Below are 25598 nucleotides of genomic sequence, written 5' to 3'. Positions count from 1 at the left end.
AACCATAAATATGCATGGGCAAATAATTCATATTATTTCTAACATGCATGGAGGAATTTGAATTTGAACTTGAATTCAAGTTAGGGTTTACCTCCCTTACCCTTAAAGCTCTCTTCTTCTCCCACTTCTTTAAGTACGCCAATTTCTTGAGCTCTCCTTTTCTTGGGCACTTTGTGTGGTAGTGACCCCACTCACTACACGTGAAGCATCGAATATGCTTCTTCTCCTTCTTCTTCCTATAACTCACATTAGTTTCTAAATTAGCTTTAGTGAGTTTAGAGTTTACCTCCTTTACCTTCTTGAGCGAAGGACACCTACTCTTGTAGTGTCCCATCTTACCACACTCAAAGCATTTGATGTGGCTCTTCTTGCTCTTCTTGGTAGTTGAGGTTGAGGGTTGAGCTTCCAAGACCTCCTCATCCTTGGATTGCTCTTCTTCTTCTTCACTTGAAGATGTGGATGGTTCCACTTCGTCCTCCCATGAAGATGTGGATGATACCTCCTCATCTTCCTTCTACTCCTTGGATGTTGAACACGTGTCAACATCTGATTGGTCCTTCTCTTCTTGGACCAATGAGCCTTTCTCCTTGGGCTCCTCCTCTTCTTGGATTTGTGTAGGACTCTCATGAAGCGCAATTACCTTTTTCCGAAGGTCACTTGCATTCTCGTATTCACCTACATTCAATATCGCATTAGGAGGTAATAAATTAATTAAAATTCTAGTTACCTCCTTGTCCGTCTCCGATTACTCCCTTTGATCCTTGGTCCAATATCGAGGTCGGAGACGCTTTCCCTTCTTATCTGTTGGAGCTTTAAATGATTCTTCCAATGCAATCCATTGGTTCCAATTCATTTGGAACCACATCTCCATGTGTTTCCTCCAATAGTCGAAGTCCTCGCGCTCGTATGGAGGTGGGATTCGGATGTCCCATCCTAGCGGATCTTCCGACTCCATCTTCTTCCTCTAGAACTCGCTCCCTTGGCTATTAGTCCAACAAGAGCTCACCTAGCTCTGATACCACTTGTTGGGACCTTAACGTTTGCTAGGGGGTGGGGTGAATAGCGTCTCACCCAAATCATTCGCTTCCTATAATGTTAGTGCATAGCGGAAACACAAAAACAAATCTAACAAATAGAATGTTAAATCTAGAGGTAATAACCAAGACAATCAAACCTCTAACATGTTTATGTAACGTGGTTCGGAGATCACTTACTCCTACTCTACGGCTGTTCGTAAGGTGGAAGATCCCTATCCGTTGGTGGATGACTCCCCGGAAACTTCCGGCAAGCTCAAACCTCCTTCTCAGTGGAGAAACCTCACCACAACCTTGATCCAAATACTCTTAGATCACAAGAAGAGCTTGGAGGCTTTAGAAGACTACTAATAGGGGTTAACCACCTCTATTTCGTCAACCATGCACAAGCACCCCGAGCTCTATTAAATAAAACTTAAGAGGAAACACTAAGCTGTTTTCCTGCTACCAGTCGACTGGTGTATGCACCAGTCGACTGGTCCTTTAAGTGAAGCCGACCGTTACCCAACGGTCGACTACCAGATGACTGCTACAATGTACCAGTCGACTGCTACAGTGTACCAGTCGATTGCTACATTGTCACAACAGTACTGCTACAATATCGCTACAGTACTGTTACAGTAACCCTAAAACCATAGGATTTTATCCCGAGTACAATCACTCAACACTCGTCCTCGCACGACCAACCTAGACCTAGCCTTTTAGCCTCCTCCATCAGCCTCACATCCCTCGGATGTCTCCCCATCCTTCACGTCTTGTCTTTTAGAGCTTCCTTCGGCCTTGTCCTTATTGTCAGGTCTTCCTTTGCCAAGAGACTCCTCACCTCCGAGATTTCATCTGTTGCCAAGTCACACTTGGACTTACAATGCCAAAACTACATACTTGGACTTATACCGCCAAGACTCATCCTTGGACTTTTCTCCTCTACCAAGATTACACTTAGACTTTCCTTGTTGTACCTATATCCTGCATACTCACAATGCATATTGATCCGGTGGTAAGAGCCCGAGACCCCCTAACGAGGGGTCAGCGCCACGTGGAGGTCAAATGGCCATGTAGCCCGCCGGAGAAGGGTGAGCCGACAGGACTTGGAAGAAAGGGATGAGGCCGATCGATCGACCAATGGACATTCGGTAGTAAAAGGCGCCCTGACCGGGTTGGGGTTCCGACGCTCAATGAAACAATGTCTCAGAGCCGAGAGGAAGTCACTCGCCTGGAAGTCTCCCCGGCATCGCAGCACAAGCGACAGGCGAGATGTGAGGGGCGTGCCGTCCGGCCAGCGCAGGGGATGAGGGCCGTCCGGACGATGTCCTCCATCCAGCCGGTCGGACGTACTTCCCGGCCGGCGGTAAAGGAGAACAGGAATATCTCCTGATAGCTGTCAAATCACATGACTAAGCCATACTCTTAGTCTGACAACGGGGTGTCTTGTTGTCCCATCGAAGGCGCCATGGGACTGTTGCAGTATGACGTCGGGTAAGTTTTCTGACAGGCTCACACCGAGGCATGGGCTGCAGATACGCACGCACCTCGATAGACGTGTAGGAGCTTCTTCATCGCCCTATATAAAGAACCGTAGACTTCGCCGGAGGTACGCATTCTACAAGCTTGGGAGCTCTTTTTTCCACCACTTACCTGACTTGAGCGTCGGAGGGTCGCCGTCGGGAACACCTTCCCGGCCTGACTTCTGTGCAGGAACGCCGGAGCTTCGGAGGCCTGTGCCATTGACTAGGAGAGCGCCACGTGCCCAGCGTCCCTTGGTTCGGTGATTCGGACAGGATCAAATTGGCGCCGTCTGTGGGAACGCTCCTGCATCCGATCGGAAGCAATGGATGAAGCTGGACGACCACACATGGTGATGCTCTCCGTGGAGAAACCCGACGCTCTGATAGAGGCAAGAGTATCTAGGCTCGTGGAGCAACAGGAGCAGAAGGCTCAAGTAAAAGGATAACGCAGCAGGCCGCCTCCACCTCTGGGGGGACCGAGCGGCCATAGAGGACCGACCGGGAAGTTTCGCGATCCTCTCGGCCTTGATAAATTTCGACGAGTACATTGTATCCACCTCACTCCACGGGTATTCGGGAGTTGAGAAATTGTGTTAGATCTTATGCTGATCGGCAGGTTAGTTTTTCAGATATAGTTTCTTTCGGGCATAGAATTCATCGTAATTTTCCGAAAGAAGGCCCGTGCTGTTCGGCCGGGCGTATATCATCGGAGCCAAGCGCTCGATAATGAAGGCCCCGAGCCGTTCGGCCGGAGGTATAGTATCCGAGCCAAGCACTCGATGCCGAAGGACCCGAGTCGTTCGGCCGGAGGTATAATATTCGAGCCAAACGCTTGACGAGGAAGACCCCGCGTCGTTCGGCTAGGAGTACAGTATCTAAGCCCAGCGCTCGACAAAGAAGACCCCGAGCCGTTCGGCCGGGAGTATGTTATCCGAGCCAAGCGCTCGACGAAGAAGACCCCGAGCCGTTCGGCCTGGAGTACGTTATCCGAGCTGGGTGAAAGGTGCACTGATGCAACTCATTTTTGTGTGTATATGCTGGTCGCCTATGTCCTTGTAATGCAGGAAGCAGAAATAATTAAAGGATGGCAAATAGCTTCGCCGAACGGCACTGTCAAAATTAGCCTTAATGGTCGTCGAGCTCCGACGTTAAATATCGAGAGACGAGCCGGCATCTATAAACCTTCCGAGCGGAAGCCCGTCGAGCTCCGACGTTAAATATCGAGAGACGAGCCGGCGTCTATAAATCCTCCGAGCGGAAGACCGTCGAGCTCCGACGTTAAATATCGAGAGACGAGCCGACGTCTATAAAGTCCGAGCGGAAGGCCGTCGAGCTCCGACGTTAAATATCGAGAGACGAGCCGGCGTCTATAAATCCTCCGAGCGGAAGACCGTCGAGCTCCAACGTTAAATATCGAGAGATGAGCCGGCGTCTATAAATCCTCCGAGCGGAAGACCGTCGAGCTCCGACGTTAAATATCGAGAGACGCAAGCGTCTATAAATCCTCCGGCGGAAGACCGCCGAGCTCCGGCGTTAAATATCGAGAGAGGCGGCGTCTATAAATCCTCCAGCGGAAGACCGTCGAGCTTCGGCGTTAAATATCGAGAGAGGCGGCGTCTATAAACGTCCGGCGGAAGACCGCCGAGCTCGGCGTTAAATATCGAGACGAGCGGGCGTCTATAAACGTCCGGCGGAAGACCGTCGAGCTCGGCGTTAAATATCGAGGCAGGCGTCTATAAACGTCTGAGCGGAAGACCGTCGAGCTCCGACGTTAAATATCGAGAGACGAGCCGGCGTCTATAAACGTCCGAGCGGAAGACCGTCGAGCTCCGACGATAAATATCGAGAGACGAGCCGGCGTCTATAAACGTCCGAGCGGAAGACCGTCGAGCTCCGACGTTAAATATCGAGAGACGAGCCGGCGTCTATAAACGTCCGAGCGGAAGACCGTCGAGCTCCGACGTTAAATATCGAGAGACGAGCCGGCGTCTATAAACGTCCGAGCGAAAGACCGTCGAGCTCCGACGTTAAATATCGAGAGACGAGCCGGCGTCTATAAACGTCCGAGCGGATAGCCAGTCACATGATGCAATCAACGATAGCCTGGTCATACGGCTGAGCGGCTCGCTTATCAAAAATGTATGGAAAAACCCTTTGGGGGTAAGGCACAAAGAAAAAGTGGGTCAGTGGAAGTTAGGGATATTAGCATGTAAATGCCGAGCGTTTACGTTCGAAAGCCTAGCAGCCGTGCGGTCGCATGATAGATGTCATTAAGACGATCGAATTGAGCCGGACAGAAGCGTGGTTCCGAGCGGAAAGGATATAAAGAACACTTTGGCGTGACGACGGAAAAATGCCTTGCTAAAACAGAAGTGAAAGGAGCAGAAGGTCATCTATTACTCATTAGGTAAATCAAATAAGTCATTACAGAGATAAGTTGGGCCGAACGGAGGGAATACAAAAAAGTTCATAAAAACGCTCCTCACACATCAAAATCAAAAAGAGCGTCGGGGATGGCGTCCATCACGCTCGCGAGGTCCTCGAGGGGGATGGTCAGCTCGGCAGGCAGGTGGCCTTTCGTCTTCAGATAGTCCACCGCCGCCTTGATCGCCTCCTCGAAAGTGAGGGATATCTTGTTGGTAAACTTCTCTCCGAAGTCTTTCGAGCGGAGGAACGCCTTCCTCACTTCTTCGGAGTGAGCCGACTCCCCCTCTTTATATTCTTTGAGCGCGGCGTGGGCAGCGTCGCTGGCGGCCTGAAGATCCTTCAAATCTCCATCAAATCTTTGGAGATCGGTCGAGCGGCTCTCCTTCTCGGTGGCTAGCAGGGCGTCCAAATCTTTGATGCATTGTTCCAGCCCCCTGATCTCCACCTTCATGTGGTCCATATCATTGATGGCCTGTTGCTTCCGAGTGGTCGCCGTTTTGATCTCTTTATCTCATTGCTTGATCATCGTCTCAAGCCGAACGACCTTGCTCGCCAGATCGGAAGCCCTTTTCCGTTCGGCATCCAGTAGTTTTTTGGCCTTCTCCAGAGCGGCCGTCGACGACCCGACACCCCCCGCAGCTTTTTGTTTTTTCAACTCGTCCTCCAGTTCGGCCAATCGATCGCTAATGGCGATCTGCTCCACCCAGTTCTGCTAGCAAATGGGGACAGGTTAAAAACATAATTTAAATACGTAAACAAAGAAACAGAGCATACCCCGGTGGCCTATTGTAGATTGCTGTCGCCGAGCTGCCCGGGAGTCATCTTGGCTATTCGACGCCGAGCGTCCACCCAAGCTTGGGCCAAGGGGCCTGTCAAGGTAATCTGCTGCTCGGGGACCACAGGCCGATCAGCAGCAGCCATGTACGCCTCCGAAGGAAGGCGCAGAACAGTTTTAATTAAGTTTTGGCCGCTCGGCTCGCTCTGGGAAGCGTCGGCCTTACCGGACGGCCCACCGGTGGACGAGGAGGGAAGCTCGCCCAAGTGCCTGATATGACGCAAAGTTCTTGAAGGGCTGGATGGCGGCACCTCAGAGCTGGCCCTCGGAGAACCATGAGGAGTCGGAGTACTCTCGAGGGAAATCGTCCCGGACAGCACCGGTGCATCCGCGCCCCGCTCGGGCTGTGGCTCATCAAGTATAGTCGAGGCAGATGCGGATTCCGGTCGTCGGCGTTTCCGAGCGCGTAGCGGCACATCATCGACCGAACGGCCCTCCACCTCGGCTTCGGTAGGAGGTGCTATGTCACCCGCGGCCTCATCGTGAGAGGCAGGGGCGTCTGAGGCTTCGGGGACAGTTGGTGTCCCCTCACCTTCTTCGCCGGCCGGATCAGTTGGAGCAAGGCCCCGTTCGGCGGCCTCCTTGTTCGTCACCGCCTCAATCTGAGTGGCCTTCAGTTTGAGCTTTTCGGTAGCTTTGGCGCGCCACATGACTTCAGCTGCAGGAGCAAAAAAATAAATCAGTTAGAACAAAACAAATGGGAAGATAAGGAAACTTACTCATGCTGCAGGGCAGATCGGCTGTGGTAGAAGACAAGCCGAATATGTGCATTACTCCCGGGAGGAGTAGCTTGTCAATATGATAGCGCTGGCCAACTAGCCGTTCGGCTGCATGAAGGTAGGCCGCGTCACCTCTAAATTTGCCGAGCTCCGGTTGCGATGGCATCGCCGTCTGCCACTTGGTGCGAAAAGTTGGCCGCTCGGGAAAACGTATATAGAAAAAATGCTCCTTCCAATGTTTGTTGGAGCTCGGCATATTATCAAAAAGGACGAAGTCTATCCTAGACTGGAAAACAAAGGTGCCCCACTCGGCTTGCTTGGGATAAAAAAAGTAGTGGAAAATTTTTGGTTCTAAGGGGATGCTGTTTAGTTTGAATAAAACTATCACTCCGCTCAGCAACCTAATAGAGTTAGGAACTACCTGGCCGAGCGGAATGCGGAAATAATTGCAAACTTCTAAGAAAAACTTGTGGGGTGGAAAACGCAGTCCGGCCAGAAATTGGTCTCGGAAGAAAACAACAGTGCCGGGCGGCGGATCGTGAGGCCGATCGGCCGGTGTGGCTAACACTATTTGGTGGTCGATCGGCAGGTCATAGGCTCGAGTGAGGCGCAAGGCATCCTCCTTGTCGAACCGGCTTTCCATGTTCGAGTACCAAAGACCCGGAGCACCGCCGGTCGGCTGCGAGGTGCTAGTCATGGTCGACAGACAAGGATACGGGACCAAAAGGGAAGGTTCAAGCAAGGAATGGAGGAAAACCGACTGAAGGAAACGATTAACAGAAAGAAGAAAACGTTGGGAACGAGGAGGGTCTTACGAGCCAGAAAGATGATCGACGGGGGCCTGGGGGTTGCCGAAGAATTGAGGGGTGAGGTCGCCGGAGAAAAAAATGAGCAGAGGAGCGCCGGAGGAAGATGCAGCAACAAGGCCGCGGAAACGGAGTCGCGGGCTTTATATCGCCGCCCGGGAGCAACCTCCACCGTCCGATCCAGGTCGTCGATAACGAGGTCATCATCCAGCCGTCCATTTCAAACAGCGGTTGTCCCATCGGAAGTGACGCCACCGCCATACTCTGACAAACGCATGATCGCCACGTGTCAGCTAGATATTGGCCGCATTTAATGAGCTCCCCTTGCCGTGCGCAGTGCACGTGATGAATAGTAGAGGAGAGCATAGGACATGGAATCCAAGAGACCACAAGGCACGGACCAGATATCGCCGAACGGGCGAGCATCATTAGACCTGGCCGAGCGGCCTAATGCAATTATCGTTGTTCTGTCAGATCGGCAGTCCAGTCAGTCGGACTTCGCCTCCTTCGACTAGACTCGAGGGGAAGGCAAGTGATCCGGTGGTAAGAGCCCGGGACCCCCTAACGAGGGGTCAGCGCCACGTGGAGGTCAAATGGCCATGTAGCCCGCCGGAGAAGGGTGAGCCGACCGGACTTGGAAGAAAGGGATGAGGCCGATCGGCCGACCAATGGACATTCGGTAGTAAAAGGCGCCCTGACCGGGTTGGGGTTCCGACGCTCAATGAAACAATGTCTCAGAGCCGAGAGGAAGTCTCCCCGGCATCGCAGCACAAGCGACAGGTGAGATGTGAGGGGCGTGCCGTCCTGCCGGCGCAGGGGATGAGGGTCGTCCGGACGATGTCCTCCATCCAGCCGGTCGGACGTACGTCCCGGCCGACGGTAAAGGAGAACAAGAATATCTCCTGATAGCCGTCAAATCACATGACTAAGCCATACTCTTAGTCTGACAACGGGGTGTCTTGTTGTCCCATCGAAGGCGCGATGGGACTGTTGCAGTATGGCGTCAGGTAAGTTTTCTGACAGGCACACACCGAGGCATGGGCTGCAGATACGCACGCGCCTCGATAGGCGTGTAGGAGCTTCTTCATCGCCCTATATAAAGAACCGTAGACTTCGCCGGAGGTACGCATTCTACAAGCTTGGGAGCTCCTTTTTCCACCACTTACCTGACTTGAGCGTCGGAGGGTCGCCGCCGGGAACACCTTCCCGGCCCGACTTCTGTGCAGGAACGCCGGAGCTTCGGAGGCCTGTGCCATTGACTAGGAGAGCGCCACGTGCCCAGCGTCCCTTGGTTCGGCGATTCAGACAGGATCACATATCAAATACAACAATAAACCTAACTTAAAACTTTACCCAAATATCAAAACCTAAGGCACCTAGATTGCTCCAACATAAACTTCAACTTAAATATTCTTTAATATCATAAATATTTTTTAAAGGGATAGATAAAATTAACTTCAAATTAACTTAACCTCATCTCACACAAACTCATAAGTTGAATATGCCTGCTAACATAGAATGGGTGAGATGGAAAATTAGGAAACTAAATAATTACTTTTACTTTAAACTTGTATTTTAACTTTGAACTCTCATGCTTGGACTCTAGGACCCTAAAACTTAAAGCATTCATTCTTTTTTTGCATTAATTAAGTGGGAATGAAAGGAAGTTCAACATTTCTTAACTATTTTTCTTAAAGGGGGAGTGACATTAATTTTTTTAAAAATGTTTTCTTAAAGTAATAGTATTCTTTTTCAAGATTTCAAATCAAAGTATTTTTCAAAAAGAAAGTTCAATTTTTTTTGGCTTAACTATTTTTAAAAAGAAAGTCTAACTATTTTTGAAAAACAACTTTAAAATTTTATTTAAAAAAGGAAGTTCAAATATTTGTAGCTGAAAAACTAAGTTTTTGAAAAAATATTTTTAACTAAATTTTTATGTACTTAACTAAGTGTTTTAAAAATCTTTTCAAAAAGCAAAGTACTTGATATAATGCTTTTAACTTAGCTAAGTATTTTTCAAATAAATCATTTTCTTAGCTAAGTATTATTACAAGGAATTCTTTTCAAAACTTAAATTTAGCTAAGTTTCTTTAAAGAAAATATTTTAAAAACTAAGTATTGAGCTAAGTTTTTTAAAGAAAATCTTTTAAAAGCTAGGTATTGAGCTAAGTTTTTTTAAAGAAAATCTTTTTAAAAATAAGTATTAAGCTAAGTTTTTTAAAAAACTTTTAAAAGCTAAGTATTGAGCTAAGTTTTTTTAAGAAAATATTTTCAAAGCTTCAAATACATCCTTTTCAAAGCTAGGTATTTAGCTATTTTGTTTAAAAGATAAATGATTTTTAAACCAAGTAAGTGCTACCCTTCAGGGAGAGTTTAAAAGATTAAAAAACTAGCCTTTTAGATTTAAAGATTCTTTTTCTCTCTAACTTAGTATCTTTTTTTTTATATATGGCAAAGGGAGAGAGAAAAGTTAAAGTTAAGAGTTAAACATAAAACATGAGCATAAGGGGGAGTTTTTTAAAATTGTTGGACTTTACTTATGCTCATGCTTAAATTCTTATGCTCATACTTAAATTCCTTTTCATTATATTATAGTAAATATTGTTATATTTTATTGTGTTGCCATAATCAAAAAGGGAAAGATTATTGGTATGGGAAGCACCAAACGATCGAACCTGTGTTTTGATAATGAAAAAGTGTTCAAAGTTAAATTATCTTGTTATCTAACAAGTGTAATTGAGCTTACAGGAAAGTCTTAAGCATTCTTAGGCAAAAGTCCTAGTGGATACTAGGCAGGTGGAAAACCCTAGGGGGAGGTAACCCTACGTCCTAGGGGTGGTAACCGTAGGTTATGGAAAACCCTCGAGGGAGGTAACTCTAGATGAAAAATCTTGGTAGGTCATGAACTTTCGGCGAAATTCTAGAGTCTAGGATTCTAGGTGAAAATCCTGGTGGTCGTGTACCAGGTGAAAGTCTGAATGGGTCGTGGAGCGGACGTCCAGCATGAAGACCTGAAGTCTCGGGCGTTGAGCAAAAGTCCAGTCAGTCTGAAGGACCGGTCTAGAAAAATGTAAACTCTCCTGAGAGGAGTATGTGAGGACACATTCCTTGAAGAGTGAACAATAAGCTTCGGTTCGACCTTCGGTTTCTGGTGAAATCTAAAAGTCAGAACCGGACATTCCGATGGTTGTCAAAACAGATTTTACTTCACATGTTGTCTACCTATTTTCTAATATCTATTTTGTAGAGAACTAACATGTTGTAGGTTGAAGAGTCGGCCTTTATCGGTCAACTGAACCTTTGGATCGGTCTATCAAACCACTGAGTGAACAGATCAGATTCCAGCTCGCAGTGAAGTATTGACTAGGGGATTGGTCGACTGAACAGGGAGGTTTAGTCTACCGAACGTGGATTATCTTTAGACTGGGTTGATCAGATCATATAAGTTAGAGATCGTCGGCGAGATCGGTCGACCGAATGTAAGGATCAGTCGACCGAATAAAGACTCTTATCTGAGCAGAAGCATGTGGATGAAAAGTTGGGCAGGTTCAGAGGGTTTGGTCAACTGAACACCTAGATCAGTCGATCAATCAGCTTCGGGTCAAAGACTGATCCCGAGATTAGTGGATCTGGATCAAGTCTGGCTTAGCTATAAAAGGAGGGTCGACCATCAGCTTCAAAGAACACATTTAGAACCATATTCTTACGTGTGCGCTGCTTCGAAACAACTCAACAATGGCTAACTGTTGCTCCAACAATCAACGAACTACTGATCATTTATTGTCGGTACACTTTGTTTTTGTTAATACTTATACTTGAATATTTGTAAAGCCTTTTCAAATCTATAGTGATTGCCGAACGAAAGTGATCAACGATCGCGAGCCTTGGAGTAGGAGTCGTCATAGGCTCCGAACCAAGTAAAAGAAATTGTGTTAGCATTGCTTTTATTTTACTTGTTCTTTATTCCACTGTGTTTATTCCGTGTTTTCTGAAATGAGTGAAAAATTCACAAGTGTTATTCACCCCCCCTCTAGCACGTCACCGATCCTACAGGTAAAACCCTAAGTTAGGGTTTACCAGTTGACTGGTATATGTCTCAGTCGACTAGTAGTTGAGAACCAGCAAACTCGGAATAGAATTTAAGTGTTTATGGTTCTAGGGTTACAAGTCGATTGGGAGAGAATAAAATACTTCTGTTTGCTCAGTTCATGAAGACTAGTTGACTGATCTATGGTGAGTAGTCGAATGGAATCGAGTCGTTAAGTTGTAACGGTCAAATTCCACATAGTCCAGTCGATTGGTAAGTATGATAGTCAACTGGTGGCGGAAATACAAGTTGGGTGTTTTTTCCCAAGATCTATATAATGGAACTCGGATTGGCTAGCTTGGTGACAAAATTAGAGGTGGTTAACCCCTAATAGAGTCTCCAAAGCTTAGAGTAATCCAAGAGTTCTTGATCGAGTTTGTAGTAAGGTTTCTCCGCCGATAAGGAGGATTGAGCTAGCCGGAGTTCTGGGGATTAATCCACTAACAGATTAAGGGATCGTCTACCTTACGGACAACCGTGGAGTAGAAGTATCATCTCTGAACCACAAAAACAAACGTATTAGGGTTTGCTTTTTTTTCTTCTTGTCTCTAGAGTTAGCTTTCATATTTGTTTGTGTATATTTTCGTCACGTTAACAAGTATAAGAAAGCAAACGAACACCCACTCTTGTCAGTGAAGGACTAACCGCCAAAAGGAGCAAGCGCTAGAGGAAGAAGGCTGCTATTTTTATAAATTGTCTGATACCAACAAGTGGTATCGCAATGGAATCAAAAGGAGCACTAGGATGGGACATCTAAATTCCAGCTCTATACAAGCACGAAGACTTCTAGTATTGGAGGAAGCACTTAGAAACATGGTTCCAAATGGATTTGAACCATTGGATAACATTGGAGGAACCTTTTGAAGCTTTGACGGACAAGAAGGGAAAGCGTCTCTGACCATGGTATTGGATCAAGGAGCAAAGGGAATAATAATTGGAGACAAATATGGAGGTAATAATAATTTTAATAAATTTATAGCCTCCTAATGTGTTATATTATGTAGGTGAGTACAAGTGTGCTCATGAGTCATGGAGAAAAGTGATTGCTCTTCATGAAAATTCTACACAAATTCAACAAGTGAAGGAGCTCAAGGAGAAGAGCTCATTGGTCCAAGATGAGGAGAAGGACTAATCGGATGTTAAAACATGCTCAACATCCGAAGAGGAGGAAGAAGTGGAATCATCCATGTCTTCGAGGAGAGAAGTAAAATCGTCCACATCTTCAAGGGAGGAAGAAAAGTCTAAGACAAGTGAAGATGTCTTGGAAGCATAACTCTCAACTGCCTCTATCGAGAAGAGCGGGAAGAACCACATCAAGTGTTTTGAGTGTGGTAAAATGGGATACTACAAGAGTAGGTGTCTTTCGATCATAAAGGAAAAGAGATAACTCCTAAACTCAATTCAATTCATTTAGAATATAATTTGAGTTGTATGAATAAGAAGGAGAAGATGCACATAGTGTGCTTCATATGTGGTGAACAGAGACACTACCACACAAAATGTCCAAGGAGGAATTGCTCAAGAAGAGGGAGTGGATGAAGCAATGGAGGAAGTGAAAGAAGCCGTGTGGATGCTCATGTCAAGTGGGAGCTCCAATGGTAAGTAAAAGGTAAACCCTAACTTGAATTTTAATTTGAATGTTAATTCAAGTTCTAGGGATATGCATGCTAGAAATAACAATGTCATTTATTTACCCATGCATAATTTTGGATTTAGATACCATGATAGGAATAGGGTTAACATGGTTGATAACCCTAGGAAATTAAATCCAAAGTTTAGACCTAACAAAAACAACCCACTTTGCCTAAGGAGAGGAAGGTGATGGAAAATCTAGGCATTAATCCAAGAAGATGAGACACATGCCTAGGAAGGGTAGGTCTAAGAATGCCCATGATGGACAGGTTAATTCTAGGGTAAGAAACCTAGAATTAGAAAATCAAACCTTAAAGTCAAGGCTTGAGGGGTTAGAAAAAAACCCTATAAAGATTCAATATTTAATCTAAGAGTTTGGATTTAGTATTGGATAGTCAAAGACCTAATGGTGATAGATCAGATTAGAGATACCCATCATCATCCCCTAAGACCAACGAAAGGACACATGTAATGATTGCACGTGCTAATGGCAAGGGAGAAATCTCTAAGGTCAAAGAAAATATATATGCAAGGGTTGCATATAACTATGGAAATGAGAAGAAATTCAAGGAAAATTCAACCAAGGATAAATCATCCAAGGTTAAGAACAAGGAGAAATTAACTAAAGACAAGGTGCTTAAGGTTAAGAGAGTATGGTGGTTATGTCAATTGTCACTAGAGTTTCATCCTTATGGTCTAGACATAATAGATGAGTCACCTAGGAAGGTGACTAGGGTTAAGAGCTCTAGGGGGAGTTCAAAGAGTCAATTTTGGACTCATGGTCAATGGATCTCAAGTGGACGTTACTTGGGATTCTAGATGGGTTATAAAATGTACCAAAGGGTTTAGAGATGGACTTGAGTCTCTGAACTAGTTGGTTGGCACAATTGGGATGAGATTCATGCATGAAAAATATGAAATGAGATTTATATAGTATGAAAATTGATTTAAGATGTATAGATGTCATATAAACTAATACTAGGGATGCATTATAATTTAGTATCGACAGATACATTAAAAGGAAGTCAAAACTAGGACTTTAGGTCAACATTTAATTAAATCATTTAGATAGTTTTAAATTTATATCTATCTTAGGAGTTGTGATGAATTAATGTTTAATTCTATTTTTCTCAAGTAGATAATGGTAAAACAGACTTCTTTATAAAATTTAAGAATTTTTAGAGGTTTAGAAAATTTTTGGTGCATTTCTGAAATTAGGTTTAAAAATATATTTAGGTTGAAATTTTGATGTCAGTCAACTACAATCAGAAGCCAGTCGAATGATAACATTGTTTATTAAATATAAAATGTCTCTGTGAGGTTGATTCAATAAGAGCCATAGACTGGGGACTAGGACAGTCGATTGAGAGTCCGAAAGTATTTTTAGTAATAGAAAATGACCAAAAGAATTATATACATATATGTAATCATATGAGGTATTAATATATGATGATTATGGTCATTAGATATATAAGAGTCCAATAATTGGAATATTGTTGGAGCTCTTTTTGATGTATGACAAAAGGAGAGAAGTTTAGGGTTTAAGTGGAATTCTAAATATTTTTGCAAGGAATCCTAGCTCAAGGGAGGGCTTAGGTGAAGGGGGAGCCAAGGATTATGTTTTATTGCATATGCATGAATAGATTACATATTTATTTATATATGTATTGCATTATTTGTTTCCATAACTTAAACAATTGTGAAATATCAAAAAGGGAGAGATTGTTAGAGCAATCGGTGTACCCTTAGTTTTTGATGTTTGGATAAAGAGGTTTAAGTTAGGGTTTGCATTTATATTTGATATGCGCTATTGAGTATGTAGGTGACAGGTGCAAAGAAAAGTCCAAGTGTGATCTTAGCAAAGGTGAAGTCCAAGCATGAGAGTCTTGGCGGTATAAGTTCAAGCTTAAGGCTTGGTTGTGTAAGTCCAAGTATGTCTTGGCAAAGGATGACCTGACAATAAGGACAAGGACAAAATAAGCTCTTAAGGTAAGGCGTGAAGGATGGGAAAACATCCGAGGGATGTAAGGCTGATGGAGGAGGCTAGATGGCAAGGTCAAGGTTATGCTATCAAAGGAAGACCTGATAACAAGAACAAGGATGAAGGAAGCTCTTGAAAGTAAAAAGTGAATGATAGGAAAGCATTCAAGGGGCACAAGACTGGTGGAGGAGTCTAGAAGGAAAGGTCAAGATTGTGCGGCTGAGGACGAGTATATGAGTTATTGTACTTGGGGATAAAACCCTAAGTTAGGATTTACCAGTCAACTGGTGGTTAAAATCTAGAAAATCCAGAATGAAACTCCAGGGTTTGTGGTTCTAGGGTTACTAATAAACTATTCTAGTCAACTGGGTAGTCGACTAGGAGCGAACAAAATGTCTCTATTCGCTCAACCCATGAAGACTAGTCGACTGATCCATGGTGATCAATCGACTGGAATTGAGCCGTTAGGTTGCAATGGTAGAATTTCATAGAGGTCAGTCGACTGGTAAGTATGACAGTCAATTGGTAGCAAAAACACAGCTTAAGTGTTTCCTCCCAAACTCTATATAATGGAACTCAGATTGGTTGGCTTGGATGACAAAATTAGAGGTGATTAACCCCTACTAGAGTCTCCAAAGTTTAGACCAATCAAAGAGTTCTTGATTGAGTTTATGGTGAAATTTCTCCACCGATAAGGAAGATTGAGCTAGCCAGAGTTTTGGGGACTAATCCACCAACGGATTAAGGGATCGTCCACTTTACAAACAACCGTGAAGTAGGAGCATCATCTCTTAACCACATAAACAAACGTGTTAGGGTTTGTTTTCTTTCTTCTTGTCTCTAGGGTTAGCTTTCATATTTGGTTGTGTGTATTTCCGATACACTAATAAGTATAGGAAAGCAAACGAAGTGGATGACCGTCTATTCATCTCCCTCCCATCTAGCCGGTGATCAAGGTCCCAACAGAAACTTCCTCAGTTCATGCCAACTCCTTGTTGGATTTACGACTGCCAAGTGTCCAGTCAACCTTGACCCATTTGGACTTTCTTTTTGCCAACTTTTCGTTAGACTTCTGATCATCAAGTGTGATCCTCCTTGAACAACTTGGACTTTCCTTTACCTAACCGTAGGTTGGACTTTCCCAATCAAGCATCAGGTCCTCCATGATTTACTTTACTTCTCTCTCATATATTATCAAGTATCTAGTCAACCTTAACATACTTAACCTCTTCTCACATATTGTCCAAATATCGAAACTCAAGCTCGAATCTCCTCGAGTTTAGTCAACTTGATCAACCTTGACCCGAGGACGATTACACAAAATCTCCTAACAATATTTTCATAACTAATATAATATAATATAGGTCAGGACTATGATGCAATGATAAAAGATAGAATGAGTTTTTAGATCAGAAGTGTCCAAATCTCACCTAGGATATATTACACTTAGGCAGTTTGAAAAAGTTATAATGCTAGCCATCCATTAGGATTTATCTATATTTCTTAATTTATCCTTACCACTAATAGAAAATTTTTATAGAGTCGAATTTATCACTTCTAGAATTAATTACATTATTAGAATAGGATAACTAAATTATCATTAAAAAAAACTAATATAATATATGTACGAAATCTTTTTTCAACTTAGATTATAGCATTATACATTACACAAGATACAGTTGAAATCTTGTATAATTCAAATTAATATTTGATACGGTGCATGATAGTGGGTTCGGAAAGAGGACGTGGTCGGAAGTCAAGCCCTCGGGGCGGTCAGAAGTCAAGCCCACGGGGCAATCAAAAGTCAAGCTCACGTGACGGTCAGAAGTCAAACTTACATGGTGGTCAAAAGTCCAGCCTAAGTGGAGGTCAAAAGTCTGACCTACGTGGAGCTCAAAGGGCTAAGCCATAGGAAGGTCCTGGTCAGGCACAGGGGGCAGGCGGGAGTTAAGCCTACATGTCAAAGTAGGAACTCAGAAGGTGGGACATACAGGTCAGGATGTACGGATTTATGGGTCGGGATACCCAGATAAAGTGTACAGGTCGGGTACATGGACCAACGCGTACAGGTCGGGACAGGCAAACCAAGGATTATAGGTCAGGATTTATAGACGTGAGGTACCGGGCACATGGACCAACGCGTACAGGTCAGGACATGCAAACTAAGGATTACAGGTCAAGATTTATAGACTGAAGGTACCGGGCACATGGACCAACGCGTACAGGTCAGGACCGGCAAACCAAGAATTACAGGTCAAGATTCATAGACTTGTGGTACTGGGCAACTAGACCAACGCATACAGGTTGGGACAGGCAAACCAAGGATTACAGGTCAGGATTCATAGACTTGCGGCACAGGATACACAAATCAAAGTGTACAAGTCGGAATAGGCAATCCAAGGTTCTTAAAGCAGGATAGGCGGATCAAAGACATACAGATCGAGATAAGTGGACTAAGGCTCACAGGTCAGGGAACACGGATCAGTATGCACATGTCGGGATCTACGGGACGTACAGGTCGGGATCTCTATAGGATAAGACTCGCAGAGCAGGATAGGTGATATATGGATCAAGGCCTATAGGTCAGGATATGGGGATCAAGGCGTACAGGTCAGGATATGAGGATCAAGGCGTATAGGTCAGGATATGAGGATCAAGGCGTACATATCAAGTATGAATTCGGAAGGCCTGTAGGATAGGAAACACGGGTCAAGGCATACAAGACAGGATAAGCGGAATTAAACTAAGGCTTACGGGTCACGACTTACAAGGTAAGGCAGGTCAAGAATTCACAGGACAGGGCACGCATGACAGGGATGGACACACAGGTCTGGATTTGGGAAGCGGCAAATGCAGGTTAGGAAATGTAGGTCTACACCCACAAATCGAAGCCGACAGTCATAGAGACCCAGTCCAGGGTTAAGAGATCGGGGCAAGCATACACTACACGACAAGCAAGCCAGGGAATCATAACAACCTGTCAGGGAATAATCACTACCTGTCAGAAATATGCTAACGGTCTGGAGCTCACTGCCCTCTGATTCCTTCCTAGACTTATAGGAGGACGCCATGTGTCATTCACCGCCAGACAAAGTCTGACATCTGACATTTCCTAACACCCGTCAGATTCTAGAAGCACCCATTGCAGTATAAAAAGGGAGTCTTTGTCCCTTACGCAGGTACACTCCCTCATCTTTTCGCATTCATCTCTTACTTTTCATCCTTTCACTGTATTTATGGGGAAAAAGTACCTGACTTGAGTGTCGGAGGGCCTGACCCAGGGACTTTTTCCTTAGTTCTTGGTCTCTAATGTAAGGCGGCTTGTCTGAGTGTGTGCAGGGTCCTTACTTCATCATCTCCATCATCACCCCCCGTCATCTGATCGTGTAAGCCCTTCCGGCGAGTGCCAGATCGACCAAGCTTCGCAACGACTTTTCGTCAACCTCGAGGATAGCGGGGCCCGCCTCCATCCGACTCAGCTTCCGAACGGGATCAAATTTGGCGCCGTCTGTGGGAAACATAACTACCTGCTTCGGAACGTGAAGATGGAGGATTCTGGCAGAATCAACGTGACCATGACCGCTGGAGAGTACGAACTCTTCAAGGAGGCCAAGAAGCAGGCGACCTCTAAAAAGAAACAAACTACTGCCTCCCGACCACGGAAGCTACCTGAGGTTTCCAAAGAACCGGCTCACGCTTCGGGCCTGTGTTCCAAGAGAAAACAACCTCTGGAATTTCCTCCTGCCTTTTATAGGGAGCCCGGCCTGGGGTATTATCAACCGGAGCCTGGATACTACAGTCACAAGGAGCAACCCCAAGTTTCTGTGGCTGAAAGTTCATTTCCTAAAGATTCGAAGAAGAGGAAGGCTACAGTCCTCCGCGAACAGCGTCGGATGGAGCCAGAAGAGAAGGCGCCCTTCTCTTCCAAAATATTAGAGGAAAGGCTACCCAAAGGGTATCGACCCCCTGCTATTGGGGAATATGATGGCAGCAAGGACCCTGAAGACCACCTTCGCAAGTTTAGAAATGAGGCTCTGCTACATCAATACAACGATGTCGTTAAGTGGCGGGTATTCCTGAATACCTTATCGGGCTCTGCCCAAAAATGGTTCGATGGACTGCCACATGGGTCCATCACCTATTTCTCAGATTTCAAAATTGTGTTCCTGCACCATTTTGCCAATAGCAGGAAGTACCAAAAAACTAACCAATGCTTGTTCGCTCTCAAGCAAGGGTCCGCCGAGCCACTGAGAAGTTATATCAAGCGTTTTAATCAAGTGGCTCAAGACGTTCCCTCGGCTAAATCCGAAATACTTATGAGTGCCTTCTCCCATGGGCTGACTGAGAGAGAGTTCTTTAGAGACCTCATCAGAAATCCCGTAAGGAATTTTGATGAGATGCTGGAGAAGGCGGCCAGCTACATTAACGTGGAGGAAGCACAGGCGGCGAGAAGGAAGGCAGATAAACTGCGTCCATCTACTAATAGACCGGAAAGAAGAGCACCTCAACCGCCTGCTCAACCTCTCTCGCGTGGTCGGGAAGCCCGACCTACCTTCCCTCTCGGTCAGGACTTTCGGCGGGGCCCGCGTATAGCTGCAGTCCAGGTCCCCCAACCTGGGCCTTGGGGACCGCGTTACTGTACTTACCACCGGTCGCACACGCATGCCACCAGCGATTGTGTGCAATTCGCTTGAGGCACCCATCGTGTTGCTGAGTTGGGGCTGCCACCTCCAGAGCTGGCTCCTCAGGTCCAAAGAATAATGGCGGAGAGACGCAACTCGGCGGGACAAATAGTGAGACCCCGAGTAGATCAGGGAGGACCTAACATGCTGCAGCAAGGGCACGCTGGGGAGCCAGGAGAAGCTCGTGAGGTCGAGAACAGGGGCAACGCGGCCATCCGAGACATTGGCATGATCTCTTGGGGACCCACCGATGGAGATTCAGGTAGGGCACGTAAATCCCATGAGCGCCGGTTGGAGATCCTTACTGTGGGATGCAGCCGGGAGCAGGTTGCTGGCCCTGTCATCAGTTTTGGGCCATAGGACCTGGAGGGATTAGAGCTATCCCATGACGATGCCCTCATTATCAAGGCTGTCATAGGCAATAGTCGGGTGGCTCGAGTCTTCGTTGACACTGGGAGCTCTGTCAACATATTGTTCAGGTCTGCTTTTGAAGAGATGCAGATAGACGCCAGTGAGTTCCAGCCGGTAGCCACTTCTTTATATGGTTTTACTGGCAATGAAGTAAAACCCATGGGCCAGATCAAATTGGTCATATCCTTGGGAAGCAAGCCACTAGTAAGAACCAGGAGGAGCACCTTCATTGTAGTAGACTCTCCCTCCTCCTACAATGTCATCCAGGGACGACCCGCTCTGCACGAGTTCAGAGTAGCTGTTTCCACTTTCCACCAGAAAATTAAGTTTCCCGTGGGAGAGCAGGTCGGGGAAGTTAGAGGGGAGCAGCGAGTCTCTCGGCGATGCTATATCAACATGGTCAAGGTAGAGGCTCGCAAGGCGTAGAGGACTCAGGATGGGGTCGTTCATGCCATTCAGGAGGAGCCTATGCCTATAGCAGAAGAGCACATCCCCTGGGAGAAAGTCTAGCTATATCCTGAGTGCCCTGAGAGTCTCACCCGTATGGCTGGCAATCTACCACCCAAGCTTAAAGAAGATATGATCCAATGCTTGACCCGCAACAGAGATATCTTCGCTTGGTCCACTGAAGAGCTACCAGGGGTCAAGCCCGAAGTAGCAGAACATAAGCTACACCTCTTGCCTGACGCTCGGCCTATCAAGCAGAAGAAGAGAAATTTCTCGGCCGACCAGAATAAAATTATCAGAGCTGAAGTAGACCAGCTCAGGAAAGCAGGACACATTCGAGAAGTACAATTCCCGTCCTGGATTTCCAATGTGGTCTTTGTAGCAAAGACCAACAATAAGTGGAGAGTCTGCATAGACTTCAAGGATCTCAATCGTGCCAGCCCTAAAGATTGTTATCCCCTACCCAGAATTGATCAGTTAGTAGATTCAACTGCCGGTTGTGAAAGAATATGCATGCTAGATGCTTATCAGGGGTACCATCAAATCCCCCTGGCCGTGGAAGATCAAGAGAAGGTTAGTTTTATCACGACAGATGGTACTTTCTGCTACACTGTCATGCCTTTCGGGCTCAGGAATGCTGGGGCTACGTATCAAAGGATGATGGACAAGATCTTCCGAGAGCAGGCCGGGTGCAATGTGGAAGTCTATGGAGACGACATACTCATCAAATCTCCCCTAGTCGCAAATCTGATAGATGATGTGGAGGAGACTTGTGGCACCCTGCGACAATATGGGTTGAAATTAAATCCCTTCAAATATTTATTTGGGGCCAAAGGAGGAAAGTTCTTGGGGTATCTCGTCACTGAGCGGGGGATTGAAGCCAACCCCGAAAAGGTCCAAGCACTCCGAGACATGAAGGCCTCCCAAAACTTGAAGGAGGCTCAGAAGTTGATAGGCAGGATAATAGCCCTGTCTAGATTTATCTCCTGATCAGCAGACAAGGCAGCACCCTTCTTTAAAATACTCTGGAAAGCTTCTAAATTCCAGTGGGACGAGGAGTGCACGCGGGCTTTTAAAGAGTTGAAGAAGTATTTGGAGACCTTGCCTTCTTTATTCAAGCCTGTCACCAGAGAACCGCTCTGGGTCTACCTATTTGTTACCCCTGAGGTCGTGGGGGCGGTATTAGTGAAAGAACAAGACAATGTATAATGACCAGTGTATTTTTTCAGTCATCTATTAAAGGGAGTTGAGTCTCGATACACAACTCTGGAAAAGTTGGTCTATGGATTAGTGCTTATGGCTCGGTGTCTAAGACCATATTTTCTAGCACATCCCATCATGGTCCTGACTAACAGCACTATGGATAAAGCTCTTACCAACATGGAAGTTGCTGGCCGGCGTATCAAGTGGATGACCGAATTGGGAGAGTACAATATCACCTATCAACCTTGCACAGCTATTAAGGCACAAGCCTTAGCTGATTTCTTGACCGAGGTACATCAAGCAGATTCAGAAGAAACTTGAAAAGTATATGTGGATGGATCGGCCACACGTCAGGGGAGTGGCATCGGAGTTCTTTTGATATCCCCTCAAGAAGACATCTTGCAGCTAGCTGTACGATTAAATTTCAGAGCTACTAATAATGAGGCAGAATATGAGGCTTTATTAGCAAGGCTGCAGGCAGCCCGGCATGTGGGAGCTTCCCGAGTTATCATTTATTCAGACTCCCAATTAGTAACTCAGCAAGTAACCGGCAACTTTGAGATCAACAGCGACAAGCTGCAAGTATATCGGGAGGCTTATGAGAAGATGAAAGAAGAATTCAAGGAGGTCACGGTGATCAAGATTCCTAGAGCAGAGAATGGTCGAGCTGACGAGTTAGCCAAAATGGCCAGTTCTCTGACAACATGGGTACTGGACAAATCAATAGCACAGACCTTTCTCATAATCCAGATAGATTTACAGAATAACAGGGATGAGATTATTGATCAGAGAGCACCGATGATTAGCTATCTTCAATAAGGTACTCTGCCAACAGACCTGGAACAAGCACGACTAGTCAGGAAAACGACCCATGCTTACACCTTGATAGGGGATCAATTATATAAGCGGGCATTTTCCAGGCCTTTACTCAAGTGTGTAAGCATGGAAGAGGCAAATCAAGTCTTGAGAGAAATGCACTTGGGATGTTGTGGCAATCATGCTAGAGGCCGAACGCTAGCTCGTAAGGTACTGTTGGCCAGATATTTCTAGCCCACTTTATAGAGGGATGCTCAACAACTGGTGAACATTTGCCTGTCTTGCCAGAAACATCAAAATCTGACGCATATGCCCACCTCGACACTAAAGACCTCTATAATTTCTTGCCCCTTCGATCAGTGGGGTATGGACATTGTCAGACCCTTTCCTATGGCATCTGGTCAAAGGCGATTCTTACTAGTGGCCGTGGACTACTTTTCCAAGTGGGTGGAAGCCGAAGCTCTGGCCAAGATTACCGAGAGAGCGGTTATTCAATTTTTATGGAGGAACATTCTATGCAGATTCGACATATCCCATAAGCTGGTCTCAGATAATGGAAGGCAGTTTCAAGGTCGGAAGATCCAGGCCCATGTCAGGGGTTCGGAATTACTCATGCCTTCACCTCTGTAGTGTATCCATAAAGTAATGGGCAGACAGAGGTTATTAACCGGGAGATTGTGCATGGATTAAAGGTTAAGTTGGATCATATCGGAGGAGATTGGGTGGAAGAGTTGCAAAGTATTCTATGGACCTATCGTACAACACCCCGGGAGAGCACAAGCCTAACTCCGTTTCACCTGGTCTACGGTAGTGAAGCAGTGGTACCCGTGGAGGTCGGGGTACCTTCAACTAGGAGAATGCTATACGACGAGGAAAACGCCGAGCGACGACTGGCAGAGCTGGACCTCATTAGCGAAACTCGCGAGCGAACGACAGCCCGGCTAATTGCTTATCGACAGAGGATGAGGCAGAATTATGATAGGAAGGTGGTTCCTCACTTTTTCGGAGAAGGGGACCTGGTCTAGAAGCGAGTGAAACCCATGGGAGATGTAGCTAAGCTAGCACCTCAATGGGATATGCCCTACAAAATTATTAAAAAGTTGGCATCAGGTGCGTACTACCTGCAGGATGACTGAGGTAGGAATCTAGAACGGCCCAGGAGCACTAACTACCTTCGGTCGTACCGCACATAGACAACTCCATTGTTGGCAAAGCTTGGTCTCTATAAATACAGGGCTGAGGTAGGATAGAGCAGGTCGGGAACATACCACCCGGTCAGTACAAATGACTGCTTGGTTAGGATTGTTACATCTTTGTAATTCATCAAGCTTATTTTGGACTCATAACAAGAAGTGGGACATAGCATTAGGCGTAGCATAGTTCAATTTACACAATGTACAAGTACAAATCACTTAAAAGCAGAAAAAATTTCGTCGGGTATTTCATCCAAAATACGACGATGATCTAAGAAATTAACAGGGGGACTATACCCAAAATATCCTTGTTCATACAGTTGTCTCATGGCCCCTGCCGCACCATAAGCTATGGTGGTCACGAGGCGATCCCCAACCTGGACCCCAAACTCTCGGGAGTGGAGGTAGGCTTCCCGACTCAGCCTGCAGCGTTCAGTTTTGCCCACCCTGTATATTTCCAGAGCTGAGGTAACTCCAGAAAGGCCAAAACGAGCTTGTGACAGTTCAGCTTTCAGGGCGTGCAGTTCTGCGACCTGGGATTCCAAAGTCCTAGCCTGCTCTTGTAGTAGGGCTTCTTTAGATCTTAGCTCTTGAGTCAGCTGATCTACATTCTGTTTATAGAGACTCTCAGCCTGGCTTTTTTCCTCACGGAGGCCTTAGAGCTCTTGGTTGGCTTCTCGCAAAGCTTGTTGGTACTAAGCATTGGCCCTCTTCAAAGCCCCTATTTCAGCCCTTTGGGCGCGGCCGGCCGCTGCAGGATCGTTCAGTTGCAATTCCAGCTCAGCTACCTTATCTGATAGTATCTTATTACGGTGCTACTGGAGATGAAGCATTTTGTTCACCACCAGAGATTCGGCATGAGCCTAAACCAAAAAAGTAAAGTGTTTGAGAAGAGCGAAAATAGTTTTGTTGCACGAATAGGTAAAGCTCACGTGGACAAACAACTCCCAGAACCTATCCGTCCGGTCAGGTACAGATAGGCCCTCCATTTGCTGAACGCTTTCATCCCAACAGGTAGCCAGTCGACCTCTTAGGATAAGGCAGCTAGTGGGAGCATCATGTTGTCTCATTAGCCCTGACTTAGAAGGCTTGGCGGAATAATATTGGTGATAGGAGGGAACCTGCGATTGTGAAGATGAGGTCGTCGGGTCAGGAGGATTAGGAGAGATCGGGTGAGATGTCCCCGGTCGTGATTCATTAGGCAGGGGAGTAGCCAAGGGACCTAATGTGTCGCCTGGTACTCGTGAAGGAGCATTGACAGGTAAAGAGGAAGAAGCAGGTTGAGAGGAAGGTGGAGCCTGCTCACGTAAATGCGTGGAATGAGGATCCTTGGTCGTCCCAGAACTGTTGGCGGGCACACGGGTCTCTTGGACGTGCCGGGCTGGAGGGACTGGTTCAACGGGTGGACCGATAGCGCTTAGGTCTGGGCCAATATGCCTTCGGCGAGACCTATGAGCCAAGGGATGGTCGTCCGAGTCAGAGTCTTCAGGCGAGGATCGCGATCGTCGAGCCATGGGAGGGGTAGCAGTTCTGGTAGGATTGACAGCGAGACGTGCCTGCCAGGCTGCCCAAGAAGCCGCTCGGAAGGAAGGACTAGCGGGGGCTGACCCTGAAGGAGGTCGGGGGGTTGGTCTGACAGAAGGTTCCGGAACTGTTTGAGGAGCAGACTGGGGAGTTGATTGTGGGATTGATGGAGGAGGGTCAGTGGGAGTTGTTCCTAGCCAGGCAGGGGCAGCATGGGGAAGAAGTCTCCTATCCAATATGATTATACTTCTCCTCATTATTTCCTGCTCGATAAAGGGAAGAGGCTCGACGTCTGA

The 25598-nt window shown here is 46.1% G+C and overlaps 1 protein-coding gene across 1 annotated transcript; it reads left to right on the top strand.

Moving 5' to 3' along the window:
* The first annotated feature begins 19786 nt into the window (after positions 1-19786).
* On the top strand, positions 19787-22588 carry LOC122022935. The gene is made up of 6 exons (XM_042581039.1): positions 19787-20035; positions 20117-20261; positions 20949-21460; positions 21614-21745; positions 21809-22060; positions 22175-22588. Exons 1-6 carry the CDS (start codon positions 19787-19789, stop codon positions 22586-22588), a joined length of 1704 nt encoding a protein of 567 aa, XP_042436973.1.
* Positions 22589-25598: the final 3010 nt, after the last annotated feature.

The sequence above is a fragment of the Zingiber officinale genome, chromosome 9B, assembly GCF_018446385.1.
Source record: "Zingiber officinale cultivar Zhangliang chromosome 9B, Zo_v1.1, whole genome shotgun sequence".
In the NCBI taxonomy this organism is placed as follows: domain Eukaryota; kingdom Viridiplantae; phylum Streptophyta; class Magnoliopsida; order Zingiberales; family Zingiberaceae; genus Zingiber; species Zingiber officinale.
Note: the sequence above shows the minus strand (reverse complement) of the source record. Positions and strands in the feature narration are given on the sequence as shown.